The sequence below is a fragment of the Mesoplodon densirostris genome, chromosome 11 (assembly GCF_025265405.1).
Source record: "Mesoplodon densirostris isolate mMesDen1 chromosome 11, mMesDen1 primary haplotype, whole genome shotgun sequence".
NCBI lineage: Eukaryota > Metazoa > Chordata > Mammalia > Artiodactyla > Ziphiidae > Mesoplodon > Mesoplodon densirostris.
Window position 1 is genome coordinate 39954269 of NC_082671.1, and position 21534 is coordinate 39975802.

At 37.5% G+C, this 21534-nt stretch overlaps 1 protein-coding gene and 1 non-coding gene across 3 annotated transcripts in view; one reads left to right on the plus strand and one right to left on the minus strand.

Moving 5' to 3' along the window:
• The window catches only part of MON2 (MON2 homolog, regulator of endosome-to-Golgi trafficking), a 125814-nt gene extending 104919 nt beyond the window's left edge, over nucleotides 1-20895 (minus strand). For both annotated transcript variants that reach the window (XM_060112472.1, XM_060112471.1), the window contains exons 1-2: nucleotides 20405-20895; nucleotides 5763-5826 (exon numbers count right to left, since the gene is read on the minus strand). In XM_060112472.1, the coding sequence (XP_059968455.1) occupies nucleotides 5763-5826; nucleotides 20405-20515 (175 nt within the window). In that variant the 5' untranslated portion in view covers nucleotides 20516-20895. The remainder of the gene's footprint in view (nucleotides 1-5762; nucleotides 5827-20404) is intronic.
• Nucleotides 12349-12455, plus strand: LOC132499669 (U6 spliceosomal RNA). Its single transcript, XR_009533899.1, has one exon. It is a non-coding gene; the product is annotated as a U6 spliceosomal RNA (small nuclear RNA).
• Nucleotides 20896-21534: the final 639 nt, after the last annotated feature.

Here is a 21534-nt window from a genome sequence, read left to right on the forward strand (position 1 = left end):
TCTACCATATCTAGATCACAATGAAGTAATATAAAGATCGTTTTTTAGAAGTTTCTAGTTATTTTTCTCTTCTGTTAAATGTCATAATGGTCCTAAAAAGCAGAAATTAATTCTACTCTTCTAATTGAGCAATTGCTGCTTTCTCTTTATAAACAATAATTTTCATTACATGCATTTAAAGGTGGCTTTACATAAAAAGCTTCCTACGGGTTTAGAGTTTAGAAACCACACTGAGGAAAAGGCTGTGCAGCAATATAAAGACATCTTGCCTTAACCATTTTTTAAAAAATCATTCCATGGAAAAAAGAGGAAAAGGTCAACTCTTTTTAAGCAAAACTTGGCGGGTGGGGGTGGGGTGGGGAGAAAAAAAGTTTAATTTCTACCTAAATCCCTTAAGAAGCACAACTCCTTTAACAGAATAACACTGTATGTTTGATAAATATATTTTATTTCCAAATTTTATAACTGTGAGATCAAATGATGCACTTTCACACACCTGAAAGAGGTCCAGCAGGTCCCCATATCCTAGGGGTTTCCTTGCTCTGAGCAGTTTCACTGCAAAATTGCAGTTTTTATCCTGGAAAAAAAGAATTAAACTAGGATACCCCACTATGAATCACACTAATAGGGGTTAATAAAAGTTTTATTATAAATTTTAACAGTCATTAAATAACAACTTATAATTCTTGTGAAAGAAATAAAATGTGATGCAGACATGATTGCTACCCTCAAAACCCTTAAAATCTAGTTATGGGAAAGACTGATACTTCTAACATTAAAAAATTTTTAATGGTTCAAAATGTCTGAAAATATTTTAAATGATTCAATATGAGGAAAAATAAAAGTATGAGCAGCTTCATCTTAAAAGTACATTACAGGAAAAGGAAGAATGATGTTGGTCCAATCGGTTAGTAATTTTGCAAAAGAAAAAAAATCTAGGTCCTCATGTCACCCCATATATTATAAAGAAAAAATCAAACCATAGAAAAACTAGAAGACAATGAAAATGATTATCAACTATGTGGAAGGAGAAGGACTGCCTAAGTGGAGAGCAGCAAATAAGAAAAATTTGTTAAATTACGTAAAAATTAAAAGCATCTAGATAAAAAAATTAAAAGGTAAATGATGCAGAAAATATGATATAAACATGATGAGAAGTTAATATTTTTGCTGTATAAATAGCTCAATTTGATAAAGAAAACACAAAAACTCCAAAAAAAGTAATAATAAGAAGAAAATAATTTAATAATTCAGAGAAAAATGTTCAACATTAAAAAGAAATGTCAATTAAAATGAGAAGCCATTGCTTGTTCAATTACCAAAAAGCTTTTTAAAAATAATAATCTGGCAAGGATGCTATAAAAATATACTCACATATAGTCAGTAAAGGTATAGACTTTTATCTTTTCAGAAAGTGGTATGATGACAAATTCTAAGAACATGTTCATGCCCTTTAATTTAATAATTTCATTTCTAGAAATGTATCTTAAAGAAATAATTCTAAATATTGAAACATGCCTAACATAAAGGAATTGTTAAATAAACTACAATCACCTGATGAAATATGGAACAATTTAAAAAATTAGAAAAGATGGCATCAAAAAAAGTATATATGATATAATATTATAAAAGGCAGGATACAAATTAAAACTGTTTAATGTTTTTTTAAAAAGGGGGGAAAACAATAAATAAGAACACATTATATGGCAGAAAATCTCTCTGAACCATTAGGTCAGTTTGTGAGCAAGGCATTAAGTACAGCCCCCTGTATCTTCTATCCCAGATTACAGAAATAGTCTACCAACAGACCTCTGTCTTACTGATGATACACTGAAATATACCTTTCACACTGCTGTCAGAGTAATGTACAGAGTATAAAAATATTAATATGAATGTGTCACCTTCCTGATTCAAACTCTTTCCATCAAGCTGCTCAGGAAGTTACACAATGGCAATAGTTGGATAGTGTATCCAAATAGACCGAACTGTTTTATACCGCATGTATTTAAGTAACATCCCTTACTTATAGCTTCTACACCTTATTTGCCTGGCTAACTCCTTTTCAAGCATCAAGACTCAGCTTCAGATTCCCAGGTTGGGTTAGGAGCCTTCCCAATGTTCTCGTAACAAGCCTGTCTATACTTCCATCTTGGCATTTACCATACAGCCTCAGAATTTTCTGTTTAGGGTCTGTCTCCTTCATTACTCCATTAACTGGCTGACATGAACTAAATATGACAAAATTCATGTACTCAAATAATCATAACATGAAAAATTAAAGAAAGGTAGAAAAATATACTAGAGGCAGAACTCAGAGACTTACTTGCATTTTGGAGTGACTCATTTATTAGCCTACATTTAAGGAGGGCTTACTATTTATTTCCCATGTAATGTGCTAACTACTAGCAATATAAGGGAGAATAAGATATTGATCCTGACCTCAGGAAGTATGTCATTTGGAAGGGAAAATTTCTGGCAAAGAACTCCAAAAAGTAAATGGAGGAGCAGGTAAGCTAAACAGAACAAATGGCACAAACATACTTTTCAAATATATTTCTTGTATTAACATATAGATTGCAGATGAATTCTATTTCCCATCTTCGTATCTCCCCTAGTGATTCTTACATAATTATTTATTAAGAATATGTTATATGATATATTCTATAGATGTCCGCAAGATATCACAGGTATATGTACTGATGAAATATAATATACTGAAAAAAATAAACAGATAAATTACCTTTTAATGTCAGAAAAAAAATTCCAAAGTATATTTACTCACTGCTACATAAATTAGAGACCTTTTAGTAATAAGACTATGTAGCTATGAAAAGGATGAGGGAAACTGTGAGGAAAGAAGAACACAAATCATACGTAATGATTATCTATGTAAAAATTCTCTATGCATACTGACAGTAGATGAAAGCAGTCATAGGTGGATGTAACTTATGGTTTTCAGTTAGGGGTTAAATATACAATTTTAAAATATCACAACTTCATTGAGCTCCTTGTTTCAAATATTTATTAAAATAGCAGATTCTCTGTTTATGTAATTTCTGTGTAACACAAGCCTTCTCAGTCAATTTCAAGTATATTTATTGTAAGCTGGGATAATAAAAACAATTTGTAATATACGGCAGTCAAATGTAAGATTAAGGTACCTGGCCTTCTAAATGAAAAACTTTATGTTGCTTGCTATCTCTCATTTGCAGTTTTATCTTTAAAGAAAAAGGCAATGTTGAGATAATGATCTGTATATTTGCATCGATGCTGACATTACCTGGCATAGCATTCCACTTATGTCAGCATTCATGACAGCAGTGAAAACAAAGAAAAATAAACATTAAAGGAGGATGCTTAAAAGAAGGGGAGATGTAAAGCAAAGACTTATTCTGCAATGTAAATAAACTTTCCTTGGAAAATAAATTTAAGAAAAAAAGTTGGTTAAAATCTATGCTAAGTACTGTTTAATCAGATTAGTCAATCCTAATTAAGGGTTCTGATTTTTATAGCAACCTTTTATATTTTCTGAATATGCAGAGATATATGAGAATTCAGTATCTCATTTCATTTGAGACTCCTCAATTGTTTGATTTCTTTAACATCCATTATAGCACAGAAGTAGTAACCTATAGTGTTTAGAACTACAGAGAAGTAAACACTTCTCAGGAAATAAAAAAGTTAACTAAAAATTTTTCTCAGTGTTAACTATACCTTGAATTAAGTACTTTAGAAATGACCTATTGACTAATTTAAATTCTTTCCTTTTTCTTAGGAGCCTTTGATTTTTCAAGATGACAGTGGTCTAAAATCTACAAATTTTTACTTATCAATTGCTATAAATACTTGGTTAAAATACTAGAAAAAAGTTTAAATGCTAATATAGCTCCTCAAGTACATGGTTGGATGCTATGGATATTAAAGCATGAACTATTAATTGTATGTGCATAAAGATTTGTTCTAACTTGATTTAAATAAAGCTAACTGAATTAAAATGAAATTAATAGCCAGCTTATATATTAAACTCATATGGAGACAAAATTTTTCTTACTTGCCCTTAATATGAATTAGACACTTTACTTGGTACAGAACTCTGTAACAGACAGTGATTCTCTGAAGAAATCAGTCTTTTTAAAAGTTCTTCTATCAACTACAGACTTAATGAAAATTTCTATTACTAGAGATTAAGGACTTACCATGATATCAGCAATGACAGTAGCAAATGTAAATATTTGTAATGATATGCTAATATGATTGGCCTATGATGTCTCCAACTTAAAAATACCCAGGCCCATAATTTATCTTGAAACATTAGTTTCCTCATGGTAGCTAATCAACCCAACATGCATCTCCCAAACCCACTTGCCCATCCTCCCAATCCAACCATACATACCTGTGCCTTTACCCACCACTTCACTATACCCCTTTCCTCAACATGCACACAGAGCATTATCCAATGCTGTGAATAATGTTATAAAACTCTTTGGTGTTTTGTCAGAATGTTCAAAATCAGAGAAGCTGTGAAAAACAGATGCAACTTAACAGGGCTAACCCTAAGCTGACAAGTGAAATCCACTCTCACCTGTCACCCCTAAACTGCCCCCAAAGTCTTCATTACATTTTGTAATACTGTTTGAAATTCCACCATTTAGGGATTTACTGGTATTCTTCTTTTAAAAATGTAAAGAGACTTGAGAGTTAAAGAGATTCTCTACTATTTGGACTTTGTGTAAATTAACTTAATAGGACTGCTTTTCTCCTATAACTAGCTGAGACCAATAGCACTACTGGAACTGGAAATGCAGATTGAAGGATCAGCGAAGTAAGCAATGGTTAAATATAAACACCTGGGAGGGAGTAGCTAGTGTCAAAACCTCACGATACCGTGGCAGCACACTGCAGCAGGAAGAACATGGGCTCTGAACAGCCTGGGATTTGAATCTGATTCCACCACTTACCATGTGACCTTAGGCCAGTAACTTAAATCTCTTTGCATCTCAATTTGCTCTACTATTAAATAAGAGTATTTCCCCACAAGGTTGTCATATAAGAAAGAGTGGCCCAAATGCCTCGCATGTAACAGGTTCTCAAAAAATGCCAGTTTCCTTCTTTTCCATGTTCATTATTGAGGCAAGAAGAGAAAGTCACCAAGGAAAAGGAAGAAGCAGACTGAGTATCAAAAGGGTGCCAGAGAGAAACTCTTGAAAATTCCTCCCTGAAAAGCAGTGTCAATCAAAAGAATGTTAAGACAACACTTTTCTCTGTTTTTCCCATTTTTTCTTCATGACCATGTTGTCTTAGTCTCAGGACTCAAAACTCAAATAGTACTACTACTAAGTTTTTAATGCTATATTATGACCTTCTTATATTTTATTAAAGATAAAATAGGTCTTAGAAGGTGGTCTGAGAACCAATCTGCCATTCAATTCAACAAATATCGATTGAATGTCTCTTATGGGTAAGATGTATCTTAGGTGATTGATAAGAGGTGGAGGACAATACAAAGAAGAGTAAGAAAGATCCTTTCCTTCAAGGAGTTAGTAGTTTTAAGTTTTCTGATTTCGGAGAATCGTACAGCATTCATCTCTGGGAAACCCAATTAGTTCATAAATTAGGGACTTTCACACGTTCTTTATCATAATGGATAGCATGTTGGGGCATAAGAAAGAGATGCTATAAAAAAACTTACGGGTTTTAAGATTCTACTTTTACTGTTGGTCAAATTTTCATTAATTGTTGAATTTTTAATGCAAAAAAATTACCTGCCAAAATTTCGGTGTTTCGTGCAGCTATTGTTTTAACTTTTATTATTCCTGATTCAGCAGCCTGCAAGAATAAAAATAATTAGAACATAAAACTTACTATCAACATGAATTATCTAGGGAAAAGAAATCATATACGATAAAATCTCAAGCACAGAGTCAGTCACTATTATTTTTTTATTTTCCAAACTTCAGATACTAAAGCCTGGTAGTGAAACACACATTAAATGGAATAAAATGTGATTAATTCGATTATTCACATGTAAACTCTGCACTACAGCATGTTGCCTTTCTATGCCTTAAAATGCACTGGGAATCCCTAGTCTCTCACATTTAAATCTTCAGAAAATAAAAAATAATAAACAAAAACAAAGCCTAATGAAAAAAATTAGGTTTCTCTTTCCCATTTCACACTTCTCTCTCAACCATAAAAAAAATTGCAAAACACTGCAAAATCAAGTAAAACTTCTTTGAATTAGAAGAGAATGAATAACTAAGAACTCTGTCACTACTTTTAGATTGCGTTTTTTTAAACACACATTCAGTTTTCATAAGGTGGGTCAATCACTTCAACATAAGTATGTTGAGCTGGCAGTACTTGAAAGTCATATGGCATTTTACACTATGCCACAGAACTGTGGTGTTCAATATGGGAGTCATTTGGCTACATGTAGCTACTAAGCACTTTATATGTGGCTGGCCTGAATCGAGTTGTATGCTAAGTGTAAAATATACACTAGATTTTGAAGACTTAGTATGAAAAAAAGAATGTAAACTATCCCTTAAATATTTACATTGATTAAATGTTGAAATGATATATATGCTGGGTTATATATACACTGGTTTGAATATACTGGGTTAAATATTATATATTATTAAAATTAAATGTTTCATTTTACTTTTTAATGCAATTTAAAATTACATATATGGATTGCATATTCAGCCCACATTATATTTCTACTGGACACTGTTGAGATAAAATATTGATATATAACATCCATTACAGAAACTCAGGACATTTTTACTATCGAGAAATATGCCTATTTTATACTTATACTGATCTCCATACCTCCAAAAATAATAAATACTCATATATGTTCAAGTTTTCCTATTAATTTGCTTGCTACTTGTTCATTGATTTCATCCCCTACTGTTTACTAAGAGACAAGTGGTAGCAGGCTCTAAAGATTTAAAAATAATTATGGAAGAACCCAGTGTCCTTTGGGTTATTAGGTTGAGGACCAGTGGATTAATGCATAAAACAAATAACACATTGTAGGCTGTACGATGTATAGTAGACCTTTGTCATTTTGTTGGCTTCCAAGCTCGTGAAGCCCTTGCCTGTGATCGGAGAACTCAACTTTATGAGTTTTGATGCGAGACAGAGCCTATCTTCTACTATTCAAAATTTAAACTGCCAGATACTTGTTTTCCCACATACCCTGGCAGCCTCCGATTATCCAAATAGGCACACCCGCCAGGAATTTTGAATACGGAGGCTAGTGGCACAGAAAAGCAGAGACAAGATGGAACTCTGTCTGACAACAGCCACAGTGGAGCCAGCATCTAGTTTCCAAGGGCAGTGATGGCAGCAGAACCAGTGGTGGCATGGGGTGGCCAGCACAACCAGCAGTGCAATCTAAGGCACCCAGTCACTGTTCAGCAGAGACAACAGTAATGGTCTCACTGGCAATGAGTTTTGCTGTGGTTCTTAGCTGTTCAGCCTTCCTTCGTTCCTGTAATTTCTAAGGCTCACTCCATCCAGCCTTCTACCAATTCTGTGAGACCCTCAATGTTTTATCAGTAAACTTAATTTCTGCTTAAGTCAGCCCGAGTCAGCTTTCATTGCTCACAGCTAAGAAGCCTAACGGATATACTACAACTTACTTCTACAACTTTAAGAGATGGAAATGTCCCACATTAAATGAACATAGCTACTAGCAGGAAAATATAGTCAAAATAAATTACTCGAGGGAAAAATTATTGATTTTCTGATTATCTGGGGGCAGTGCATATTAGAAACACCAGGAGCTTTAAAAAAAAAAAGCTTGATGCCCAGGTTGCAACCCATTTCAATTAAATCAGAATGACTGCCAGTGGGAGTCAAGCACTGGTATTTTTAAAAATCTTCAGGTGATTCCAATATGCAGCAAAATTTAAGAGGCTACTGTAATAACATAAGCAAAAGATGATGGTGGATAGGCCTGAGGTGATAGTGACTGAGATGGTAAGGAGTGGTCAGATTCTGGATACACTATGAAGATGTACAAACCACAACAAATTTACTACTATAAAAATTCAGTAACACCAAAATGATTATGTATACTTTGTTATACTCATACAGCATCTCAAACTCTCTTAGGTAATTTTCTTACTGAGCCAACTGAAATTAACCTGTGGTCACTGAGCTTTCTTCCATCATCATTTTCAAATGTTCAAACTCTCCCCCTCCTTACTATGGCCCTATGTACCCTGCATATGCTCAATTCAGTATTTCATTCTATTTCAGTATCAACAGAGACTGATCAAACTAGACCATCATAAATCCCAATGTAATCTGTCCTAACTTCCTGAATTCTAGTCAGTTTCCAAAATCAGTCCTGTAGCACAGTGGATGCTAGATGCAGGTAAAGGATTTCAAATTTGCCAGACACTATTTTGATTTCCTCAGATAAATAAGAATTGACCCATGTATGAATCATAAACAAGTTATAAAAAATATATATCTAACACATATTTTTATATGTACACACAATAAGGAAAATAATGAGTGCTTTTTCCTTAAGTAGTTCCAAAGTAACAAGTGTTTTAAAAGATATATAACCAGTATTTTCATTCAAAGGCTCAAGAAATCACCAAAAGGACTGTTTGTTACCTCAGATATAATTAGAACTATCTCACAGCTCCTAATTTTTTACATCCAACTTCCTATTGTCAAACTTTGAAACTGAACCATCTTATTCTCATAGGTACCCTGTGTTGCTGGAAAGTTTCACTATTAATGTTTATTGACAACAGTTGTATATCACAGTCCCCCTAGTCACTGCAGTGCTACTTCATACCTCAGCCTAGCCTACATCTTTAAGTGTCCCATATAAATGCAAGTATTCAGCCCAGATTTCCTTCTATTTATCAGAGACCATCTGTGTGAAGAAGAGTCTTTAACCTCTTGCTTTAAAAGTAACCCCTACTCTGATTAGATACTTATATATCCATAGGGGAACTACTCAATTTTTTTTAATATAAATTTTATTTATTTTATTTTTGGCTGTGTTGGGTCTTTGTTCCTGTGCGCAGGCTTTTCTCTGGTTGTGGCGAGCAGGGGTTAGTTACTCTTTGTTGCGGTGTGCACGCTTCTCATTGCGGTGGCTTCTCTTGTTGCAGAGCATGGGCTCTAGGCCTGCAGGTTTCAGTAGTTGTGGCATGCGGGCTCAGTAGTTGTGGTTCGCAGGCTCTAGAGCACAAGCTCAGTAGTTGTGGTGCACGGGCTTAGTTGCTCCGCGGCATGTGGGATCTTCCTGGACCAGGGCTTGAACTCATGTCCCCTGCATTGGCAGGCGGATTCTTAACCACTGCGCCACCAGGGAAGCCCCTCAATTGTAAATATAGTTATTTTTTTCCTGAATTGGCCCTTATGGAAAAAAAAAAGTGTCAGTTCTGTAGACTTGAATAGGGATGATATAAGTTACGGTGGGTAACCTAAAATCTCTATTCCTGAGGGCAATCTATGAGTTGGGAAACAAAACCAAAAGTATTAAATATACTGCAGCATTTAATATTTGTTAATCTTAAAATTAATGTCTCTCAAGAAATATTTTTTTCTCTTTCTCAAAATTCTTTGCTTACCCAAATAGACACACCCACCAGGGACTCTGAATATGCAAGCTAGCAGTATAGAAAAGCAGAGACGAGAGAATGCTGACTCCTCTTTCAAGACCACACAGAATATGCTTGGCCTCACTTCTCAATAAACTCTTCCTGGGCAATCTCAATCCTATGGTTTCAATTACTTTCTAAAGGCTGAAGAATCCTAAATTATATTCCTGTCCCTTAACTGTCTCCTAAACTATAGGATTTATTAACCTATGTATTTTAAAGGCACCTTAAATTCCAAATATTCAAAACGGATGCTATTATCTCTCACACACACCCCCAACTTCCACCTCAGCCCCAGAAAAACCTATTTCTTCTTCCTATAATCTTTATTTTTCCGAACAGCAGCAGCACCCATCCAGTCACTGACCAGACACCTGGGGCTTCTCCCTCATCCCACAAATATAATCAGCCACAAAGGCTATGTAGCACACATCTCTTATACTCTTTTTTCTCCTCAAATGCCACTTCTACACCTTAGTTCAAACTTCTCATTATCAACCTAAACTAAGAGATTTCTCTACTTCAAATCTTGTCCTCCACCCATCCACTGTCTCAACTCTTCAATGGTCCCCCAGAACCCACCTCTACTAGTGTTTCTCAAAACTGAGTAGTGTAAGGACATCTTTTAAAAGTAAAAAAAAGAAAAATCTCATGGACCTATCCAGTCACTGACATATTTAAGTATTTATAAATAAAATTAGGAATAAACTCCTTATTTTTATAGCTCTTAAATTATAAAGCCAGGGCCTCCCTGGTGGCGCAGTGGTTGAGAGTCCGCCTGCCGATGCAGGGGATACGGGTTCGTGCCCCGGTCTGGGGGGATCCCATATGCCGCGGAGCGGCTGGGCCCGTGAGCCATGGCCGCTGAGCCTGCGCGTCCGGAGCCTGTGCTCCGCAACGGGAGAGGCCACAACAGTGAGAGGCCCGCATACCGCAAAAAGAAAAAAAAAAAAAAAATTATAAAGCCAACACATTCACAATAAAGTGAACACTAAGTTAATGTGACAAATAAAGCTTTGCTGAAATTAAACCACTGCTAACAACATGAAGATAGTGCAGGTTTTTCTGATTTTGGCACTCCTGTAGTACCATGAGCAGTGACAGAAATAATTTTTTCCACCACCTTCTTTCTATGGCAAGTATCAAAAAGCCCTTCCATCTTTGTGGGCTGTCTATGGTTTGTACCTATGGTTGATCCTATTCCTCCTATGATGTGTCTGTTTCTCTACTCTAGCTGTAAGCCCCATGAGGATAAGAAATATATTTCATTCATCTCCCCATATTACTAATGCCTATCACAGTACCTAGCATACAGGGGCTATGTAATAAACATTTCTAAATAAACAAATGAAAAGTTCTACACAAAGGGAGGGACTTTACTGCCCACTCACTGAAAAGTAAAAATACGGAGGAAATTTGACCCAGAGATTCACAAAATGTCATCAGGACTGCAGTTTCACTTCTCTACCATTCTCTTGGTTCTGTCCTGTTCCCTGGGTAGGTTCATCCTCAGGCTGCTCCCAATCTTGGCAATAAAATTAGTTCCAGCCATTCTACACCTCACAACTTCATATGACACTATCCAGAAAGAGAGAAAAGGTCTCTTCCAGTAGCTCTTGAGGAAGAGAGAGGAAGCTTTCCCTTCCCAGGATCACTCACTGGCATTATGTGACTTGGGCAGAAACAGAGGTGGGGATAGGGAGGGTTAAATTAGATTAAACTAATCAAGGTATCCTGGAGCAAGGAATGAGATTAATTCATCTAAATTCAAAGGGTTGAAAATGAAGGACGAGTGCAGCCTACCACTGAAAGAAGTAAGAGGGAATGGATGCGAGGAAGGGAATTAGCAAATGTCCACTACTAGAACCACACACAAATTTACAATAATGATAATACGCTTCTCTTCACCAAAGCTTCTATGTTGTATTTTAAAAAACAAAACAAAAACCATATTTATTTTTAATAACATCTATGAGAGTAGAGCCTCAAAATTAGAACAAATTTACCAAAGCTCCAAATTAATTATTCACAGGATGTAGCATGAAACAAGAGCTAAAAGAAGAAATGTGAAATTCAAGTTAATGGCAAGTTAAGGAGAATAATCAAAAGAGGAGAATGTCAAAAGATACTAGGGAGGTATGAAGCTGCCTGTAGACTTATGATTTCAGATGTCAGGTAAAATCAAAAGACCTAAAGTCAAGTTCTCACTTGGGAATACCTAATAGATCTAGAACACTCCCTAGAGGACAATATGCTCATTAAACAATTACTACATTGAAACCAATAAATTTTTCTTCTGTAACATGTAATTAGTCTAAAATCCCAAAGCTCTGAAAAATATATACCTACATGGCATCCTATTCAAAATCTCTGGACTAAAAAATAAAAACAAAACAAAACGAACAAAGAAAAACCTCTGGCTTCTAGGAAACAAATTTCCTTTAAGATACATATCAAATGAAAGACTGAAGTGCAGATTACATGTGGATAGCTAAAGATATATATGTGGTACACCTACATATATGGTATCCCTTTTTCTTCCTTCTTTAAAAATTTAATCTCCAACAAGTATCTAATTAGCACCTTTCAGATATACAAATGCTTTGAACTATGATGGACAGAAGGATAAACAAAGATGCAAAACTGACCCTTAAGGAGCAATTTAGAAAAGAAATACCATAGCAGAAGGTAAAACATAAGAGTTATAAGGGTGCTCACTTCGGCAGCACATATACTAAAATTGGAACAATACAGAGAAGATTAGCATGGCCCCTGCACAAGGGTGACACGCAAATTCGTGAAGCGTTCCATATTTTTAAAGATGTTTTAAAAAAAGTTATAAGGAAATAACTTATAAAGTAAGCTTATATGAAAGTTAAGAAAGCAGAGGAAAACATATTAGCTTGAAAATTCTGGGCAGGAGCTGCAACTGTTCTTGCCCCAGCAACCAGCTAGTACATGGCACACAGCCGGTGTTCAAAAATTATCTCAGGAACAAACGAATGAATATATGAATGAGTGAATGAGGGAAGAAATGAGAACATTGTCTGTAAAGTTGGTTCATTCAGGCAACAAATAAATAAGCAACATGGGTTAAATTAAAGGTAGAATTTTAACTATAAAAAGATGGAAGGAGGTGATTCCAGGACAGCAAAAGGAACCTCAAAAGCCACAGCATGAAAGAGGGATGGAGTATTTGGAGAATGGGCATATTTGGCATATGAAGAGAATATGGGCATATTTGGAGAACGAATAGCAGGCAACAGAGTTTGGCTGAATTATAAACACATTTGAGGAAAACTGAGGGTGATGAAAGAAGGTTGGGAAGATCAAGAAGGTCTTAAATGCTATGCTGAGGAGTTCCATAAGTACAGAGTAGCCACTGAGAGTTTCTGACCTGTTCAGGTACATTAATCCGGTGGTAACATACAGAATGGTCTTTTGTGCCATTAACGCACATCAAAGCTCAGTCATAAGATTGAAACCTGGAGCTAGAATAATAGCTAAGAAAATAGAAAAGAGGTGAGGTATATTAGAAATTAGAGTTGGAAGGAACATCTGACAATGAATACAATGTAAAGAGAGTTGAGGGAGAGAAGACAACCACATATAACTAAGGTAAGCAACAGTGATAAATACCATTAACAGAACAAGTGAAATGTGGGGACAGGACAAGTTTTAAGAAAAGTAAGTTCAATTACCAGAAGTTCTATCTGAAGTATGTGAAAGATACTCTGGTAGATGTGTTTAACAGATAGCTGGAAACACAGGTCTAAGCTCAGTAAAGAGAGCAGAGTTAATGAAGTAGACTTAGAAGTCATCAGCACTGTAGTAAGGCCCGAAGCAATGGGAGGAGATGAGAGTGCAAAGGAGATGAGCACAGAGAAAGAAGAGGTCTCAAGACAGAACTTATATGTAAAGAAAGTTATATGTAACTTTCTTTTTAGTAAAGAACTAAAGTTCTTTACACCTATATGTAAAGAAAAAGAGAAGGAATACTGAGAGAGGGAGGAGAAATAGGAAAGTAGAGTGTTACAAAAGTCAAAATGAGAAAGATGAATAGCAACAAATAGCCATGTTGCAATAGTCAATGGATGCAACATTCCTAACCTAGTGGAAAGACAGTATTTTACTCAACTCTTGAGTTAACTTCAAGAAGATAAAGGCAGTTTCTCATTGATTTTTGTATTTCCTGCCATGATTTACACTTAAGAAACTAACTTCTATTAAAAGATAAGAGTAATAGCAAAACCCTCTATTTTCTACATGGTTAAAAATAAGCTACACTTCTATAAAAGAAAAAAGGAGGAAAATATTTCCATTTCCGGAGACTGTCTTCCTTTTTGGTTTATTAGCCTGAAACAATGTCTTTTATTTCTTCTATGTCACCAAAGCACAATGCTAAGAAGATAATACATTCTTTTTTGACTAAACTATGTTTTCATTGACATTTGCTCTCTATTCATTTTCATGAAAGTAAAAATACAATGGTCAAAATCTTAGTAAAAAATAAGTTATGTATGCTTTACACTTTAACAATAAATTTCAGTGGCTCTGGTACTAACTTTCATAAATATATAAAACATGTTATAGACTAATCAAAAGCTTTTTAAAAAGCTCTCATTGTAAAATGCTCTTAGAATACTGCAATAAGCTTGTAAAATTTTCCTAGACGTCCTAGTGAAAATGTTACTGCTTATATTACTCCTGAAGTTAACATCTAAAATATTTATCAGAAGATGAATTTAATAGACCCTAGGAATCTAATGTACCTTTTCTGGAATAAAGTCAACAGCAGCATAAAAAGAAGAGCAGAGTCAAAATCTAAGATCACTAGCATGTCTACGTAACTATGTAAAATTGCATTATACAGGAAAGTAAGTCTTGACCAAAATAATTTATAACTCCTTACCACACTTGTCATACTGCTCTGACTAGTGTTGACAAGTTCTTTGAATAAATTGTGAAAACTAATTTATTGCAGTGTATAAAACATGGATTTATTCTTTATGCTAATGAGGGAAAGAACACAACTGGCCGTATCATGAGCAAATCATGATCAACGTCAACAGGAAGAAAACTATAGTACGTTATAGGATACTAAACAAAAACAGCTCCCAATTAAGCATGTATACATGATCCAGCCCTCATTCTTCACTGTCATAAGGTCCTGAAAATGAGATATTCACCCTAGCAGAAGAGCCAGCTGACTTGGGCCTCAGTCCCCAAATAGCTGGTTGAAGGGACAATCCTGTCATGGTAAGTAGAGGGCATCTCTCTCACCAAGGGTCCCTGCTCAGCCAGCTAATGCATAAAAACAACAGACACTGAGGAACTCTACCACAGGAACCTTTGCTTTTATAGGCAAAAATCCCTGCCAACCAAAACTTAAATGTATAAGAAGAAACAAAGTACATAGCCTGGGAAGACTACTTGTACTTTATTATATACACCCTTACTGATTCCACTTCATTTAAAAAGAGAGAGGAAAGACCCCATCCTCAATCCTAATTCTGAGCACCTCAAGTCAAATGACCTTCATTCCCTTTCCTCTTCTATCACCCACTCCCTGGACTTTGTCACCCTCTAGTGCAGCACCACTTGGCAATCTGAAATCCAATATCTCCACTTTTGTCCCTTTTGTCCTTATCCTTCTAGCTCTCTCACTCCCCAACACCACTGTTCTTGGATTAAAGTGTTCCAATTCAATTAAATTGCTGCTAGTCCCTTAACCTTTCCATCCTGCAATCAATCAAAGTTGTCTTGGATTGCCTTCTTTGGGAAACCAGCCTAGATCTCATGATCCATCATCATTTCAACTACTTTTCCTGTGAAGACTCTTAAGTGTTCCAAGTCAATTTCTCCTTCACTTCTACAAAGTGATCCACTGCTCCCCTCCAAGTTCCTATCACTATTTTCACCACAAACTGCTCCTAGCAACAAGCTTGTTTCCTATCTTACCAAGAAAACAGAGGCCATAGGTCAAACTCCCCACAACTTCTTATCCCTCCATTATGCCCCTCGTTCAAATTTATTACATTCAAATCCATTTTTTTCTTTTACCCTTCTTCTGTCAGAAGATAATGTGTCCCTTCTCAGATCGAAAGCCAGTTCATACACTTAAGCCCTTGAAACGCCAGCTTTCTCAGGGACCTTGCTCTAGCCAAGTATTCCCTTTCTCTCCCATATCCCTAACCTTAGCCACCCCAGCTGCCTCTTTCCCTTTAATGCTGTTATTTCCCGAAGTTCCTCCTGATATTCTCGTTCTATACACTCTTCCTGGACTATTTTATCTACTCCTATGGTTTCTACTAACATGTATAACTGATACGCCTAAATCTAAAAGTCTAGACTTCCCTCTTAAGTGCCAAACCTTCACTTTCAAACACCTACTGATCATTTCCACTTGGATGTCACACATAAATCTTAAACTTAATATTCATGACTACTCATTTTCTCCAACAACATTTTTTCCTCTTAGTGATTTACCCAGTTTCCCAAGCCAGAAACCTGGGAGGCATCACAGATTTCGCTTTCTACATTGTGAAAAGGTCACTGTGCCCTGGTAATTTCGCCTGCTACATCTCTCTACTGCATACTCTCTCTGTCACACGTGTCTACCACAGTACAAGCCACTTTCTGTCTACCCCTACTGCTACCTCAGTGCAGACAATCATCTCTATAAAATTTGCTCTCTATGCCTCAATCTCAATCCCCTCTCATTCTTCCCTTCAGTACTGTTACTGTAATGTTACTGAATATAAATTTGATATTACTCCCTCTCTTAAAAAGCCTTAATGGCTTCCAATCACCTTCAGCATGAAATTTCTTTTACGTGGAATACAAACATGTGCTATTTCCTCTGCCTAGAATGATCCCCTTCTTCTCTTGGCTGGCTTCTACTCATCCTATAAAGACTCGGCTCAGGAATTACAAACTCACTCTGACCACACTTCTAGGCTCAATTAGATCCCCCTCATCTGTTTCCACAGAGTAGTGCCTGCAAATAGAAATGACCAAAAAGGTTTTATTCGTTAAATACATAAAACCTCAGAGTTTACTGCCTCTGAAGGCCACTGAATATCAATTACACAAAAGTGATTTTACAAAGTTTTAAAGTAATTTTTAAGACAATGAAAAAAATTTTCATACAAATATTCCAGAACAAATCAGCTAGTACGCCTATGCTAAAAAAAAAAAAAAAAAAAAAGGGCCTCCCTGGTGGCGCAGTGGTTGAGAGTCCGCCTGCCGATGCAGGGGACACGGGTTCGTGCCCCGATCCCGGAGGATCCCACATGCCGCGGAGCGGCTGGGCCCGCGAGCCATGGCCGCGGGGCCTATGTGTCCGGAGCCTGTGCTCCGCAACGGGAGAGGCCACAGCAGTGAGAGGCCCGCATACAGCAAAAAAAAAAAAAAAAAAAAGGCTTCCCTGGTGGCGCAGTGGTTGAGAATCCGCCTGCCAATGTAGGGAACACGGGTTCGAGCCCTGGTCCGGGAAGATCCCACATGCCACGGAGCAACTAAGCCCATGCGCCACAATTACTGAGCCTGCACTCTACAGCCCGCGAGCCACAACTACTGAGCCTGCGTGCCACAACTACTGAAGTCCACACGCCTAGACCCCGTGCTCCGCAACAAGAGAAGCCACCACAATGAAGCCCGTGCACCACAGTGAGGAGTAGCCCCCACTCGCGGCAACTGGAGAAAGCCTGCACGCAGCAACAAAGCCCCAACGCAGCCAAAAATAAATAATAAAATAAATAAATTTATTAAAGAAAGAGAGAGAGAGAGAGAGAAAGAAAGAAAGAAAGAAAAGAAAGAAAGTTATATTGCTGAAGCATGAAAATTCATATTTAAGGAAAATAAGGAGAAAAAAGAGGAAGGACTGTATTGCTGTTATTATTTAATTACTATCTTTATTATAAAATGACAAAATGATATTACAGCCACTATAAAAACAACTTAATATGCAAATTGTTTTGTAAATGAAAACAATTAAGTTGGAGAAAACTGTAGAAAATCCAAAGATAAGTAATAAATATCAGTAAGTAAGACATTATCCTTTATTAACACTCTTTTCTTCTGTTTTTGTAAAAGATTTGAAATCTTAAAAAATCCAGATTATTAATTAAGAAAAATATTAGAGCCAAGCACTATGGCCAAAAAGGTAGAAATTATTAAAACTTAAAGACTAAACATAGAATGTCTCACTTCATTCTACCTTGTTTATAAAGTAATGGAGAGGGACTTCCCTGGTGGCGCAGTGGTTAAGAATCTGCCTGCCAATGCAGGGGAAACAGGTTCAAGCCCTGGTCTGGGTAGATCCCACACGTCGCTGAGCAACTAAGCCCGTGCACCACAACTACTGAGCCTGCACTCTAGAGCCCATGAGCCACAACTACTGAAGCTCGTGCACCTAGAGCCTGTGCTCCGCAACAAGAGAAGCCACTGCTTGCCGCAACTAGAGAAAGCCTTCACACAGCAAAGAAGATCCAATGCAGCTAAAAAAAAAAAAAGTAATGGGGAAGGAGACAACCATTCCAAAGCACATATGCAGTTAGAACTGTATTGTATTAAGTTCTTGAGCAGGCTTCTAAGTAGTTCAAAATGACTGTTTTTCAGATAATGTTTGTGAAGATACTGGGAGAATGTTAACCAGAAAATCAGTATACAGATGGAAAAGCTTCTTATACTTAGAAAGGCTTTGCCTTAGGGTCTACCAAGCACACTTCTCCCCTGACCCCCACCCTCCCAAAAAATAAATACTACTAAAAACTTACCAGTTCTTTTAAGAACAAAAGTCAAAATACAGCACTGCTATCAAATTACCAGGGAAAATTTAATTCAACCAAAATATTTCTTGAAAGTCAAGCCTCCCTCCTAAAACACCATCACTATTAGGCTAATTACTTCATTCTTGTTTTACACTTGTGACACAGTCAAGGTTTTTTTTTTTTTTCAATTCCTAAAGGACTGCCCTAAGCATATTAAAAGTGCCACTGGTTAAGAAGTCAAAGTTCTTATATCCAACAAATTCTTGTGGAGCCTGTACTATACATAAAATTATGTATCAGAGATAATCACACCAAAAGTTACTTTTGCCATAACCTAGAAGACTAGGTGCAATTACTAAATACCTCTTTAGCTAAGGTTCAAGTAAAAAAAGCTAATGAGCTTTACTGAAAGTTCCTAGATTAGAAAGGGATTGAGTTTTAGAACTTTGTAAATTAGCTGTTTGGAGCTCTGAATGCATTTTCCAATAGAAATAATGTAATAAATGGCAATTAAATCCACAAGCCAGCCCACAAAAGCCTATGATACAGAGGAATCACAATTTTTATATGGATTATAAGAACTGGGAATAGCCGGTTCTATAAATTACTGTTAAAATTACAAAACAGGATTTGAAATTGTCTAATTTCCTTACAATTAGAACAGCCTATTTCTTTAAAATTAGTTAAAATGGCCAAATTGGTTTTTTTGTGTGTTTTCTTGGCCAAATTCTTTAAAATACTTTTTATAACTTTGAACAGATCATACAGAGAAAATAATGAAAATCCATATCACAACAAACTACTGACTGTCTGAAATAAAACTTATAATAGTCATCTTTCCAAAAGTGGCACATCTGGTTTCCATCATTGGGTAGGTAATATTTTCTTACTTTATTAAAAAAATACTAGATGGAGTTTGTTGAAGAATGATGAGACCAAAGCACTTACAGAAAAGTTAAGGTTCCTTAGAAGTCTAAAACTCAAACTTTATTGGGTAAGTTCTAATTATGAAATTGCAGGTACTCCAAACTACATTAAATAGGAAGAAATATAAAATAATTGCTTTTACAAAAATGTCACCGAAATATCTTATTTCAGAAACGTGAAAAGAAACTGAGTAGCATCTTTAAAAAGTTTAAGAGAAATAAAATGGCATCTTAAGATAAAAAGCCAATAGAGACTAAATGTTAATAATTTCAATTCAGGAACTATTTGGAGAATTTAATTTGTATATATTATTAACTTGAGCCTGTTTAATAATACGCTTTTTCCCTCTTAAGACTTTCTCATCATAATGTAACAAACCCACTATTTAACCCTATTTTACATCAGAAAGAAAACTGAAGCTCAAAGAGGTTAAGATGTCTTTCTGTTTTGCTAGCACTTAAATTCAGGTGTATTCTATTTGACTCTAAGCCCAAACTTCTCAGTACAGTATTGCTCATAACAAGGCTTAAATGATTCCTGTGGCTCTTCACTGTTTGTCCTAAGTCAGATGTCTCTAGATAATTGAATACTTCATGAGATTGATAAGAGTTAAGCTGCATGACCCATGACAAACAAGGAAAGCTACTTCCAATTGAGCGATATATACTGTAAACGCAAAGGGGCACAGACTGTACAACAACTATGATTATTAGTTTTTAGAAGCAACAAACATAAGTTTCTGAATCCTGCCGTGACCAATTTAATGTTTGAAAACGGCCAGAAAAGGGGAGGGTACCATACACCTAGCTGAAATCGCTGAATCGGCTCGAGCCGCGAACTTCGTTCCTAAATCTGGTGGACAGGACGGTAGAGAAAATGAAAGCGCCTCACACTCGCCAAAGCAAACTATAAAAACGCTTGTGGAAAAACCCACCGGCTCGTACATCTGGACAGGTGGAGGGCCAAAGGGGAATCAGACAGGGCTGGAGGATGCAAGTGAAGGACGGGGTCTAACAGGACCGGCTATGCTCACCGTGCCTTCTCCCGAAGTCGCCCGAAGCTTACCTCCTTGACAGGTGGGAATTTCTTCTTGCATTCCAGGGACAGGGCCCGCAAGTCGCTCTGCATATTCTCCAGCAGCTTCTTAACCGCCTCGGGGCTGTTGGTGCCAGACATGATCCACCAAGCTCCGTGCCAATTCCTGAGCGGCGCAAACGAACTCCAGCACTTGTCAGCTCCGTGGGGTGACCGGCAGCTTCTTCCAGGCGCCTCCGGCCCTTGAGCTGTCCGCCTCTAGGGCTCCGCGGGGGCGCGGCCCGGCCTGGGCAGCGAGCCCGAGCGCCCCCGACAGCCTCCTCGCAACTCCCCCGGCTCTTATCCGAGGGGCCCCCGCAGTCGCCCCGCCCCGCTAGCCTCCGCCGGCTCTGGCAGAGGAGCCCACAAGGTGGGCAAGTCCCTCCCGCTGACGCAGACCGGGCCACACCGGTTGTCACCAGCCAAGCTGGTGAGAAGCTTCAGCGCTGTCTCCCCAGACCTCCCAGACTCCCCGACGCCATTAGCCGAGTCGCCCACAATTCCGAGCGCGGCCGGGACACGTCAGCTGCACTTCCGGGCACCGCGGCCACCGCCTCCGCCGCGGCCAACCCGGGCGGCGAGCCTCAGGCAAGGCGTGGCCAGGGGCGTGGTCACGCTCCGGGCGGGCCCGGATCAGGCCCGGGGCGCTTCCCGGGGCCCCCGCTCCCGGCCTCCGAGCCGCCTTAAGGCGCAGTTTGCCTGGAGATTCGCTTCCATTTAGGTGACAGGTGTCTGAATAGAGCCCCTGGTACTCGTTGTTGTACCTCTTTGCGTATGTTTGTGTTAAATTATATTTCGGTGTAAACAATTTGCTTCCTTTCGGATTAATCTTCATTTGTCTTGTCCCTCTTCATTTCTGCCCCTTCGAATCTCGGGGCTAGTGGCCCCAAATCAACGCTTACCTTCTGTTAATTTTTCCCCCCTGAGGACCTAAATTGCAATTCCTCCACAGAGTTGTACAAAGCATGCTGGTCCACTTACTGCGGAGCAGTCACTTATTTTCCTAATCTGTAAAATGGAACATTAAACTGCCCTCTATTCCAAACCCTTCGCTGGTTTTCCATTTTACCCAAAGTAAAAGCCAGAATTCCTCTTTTCACCTACCTGGCGTTCTGCGATCT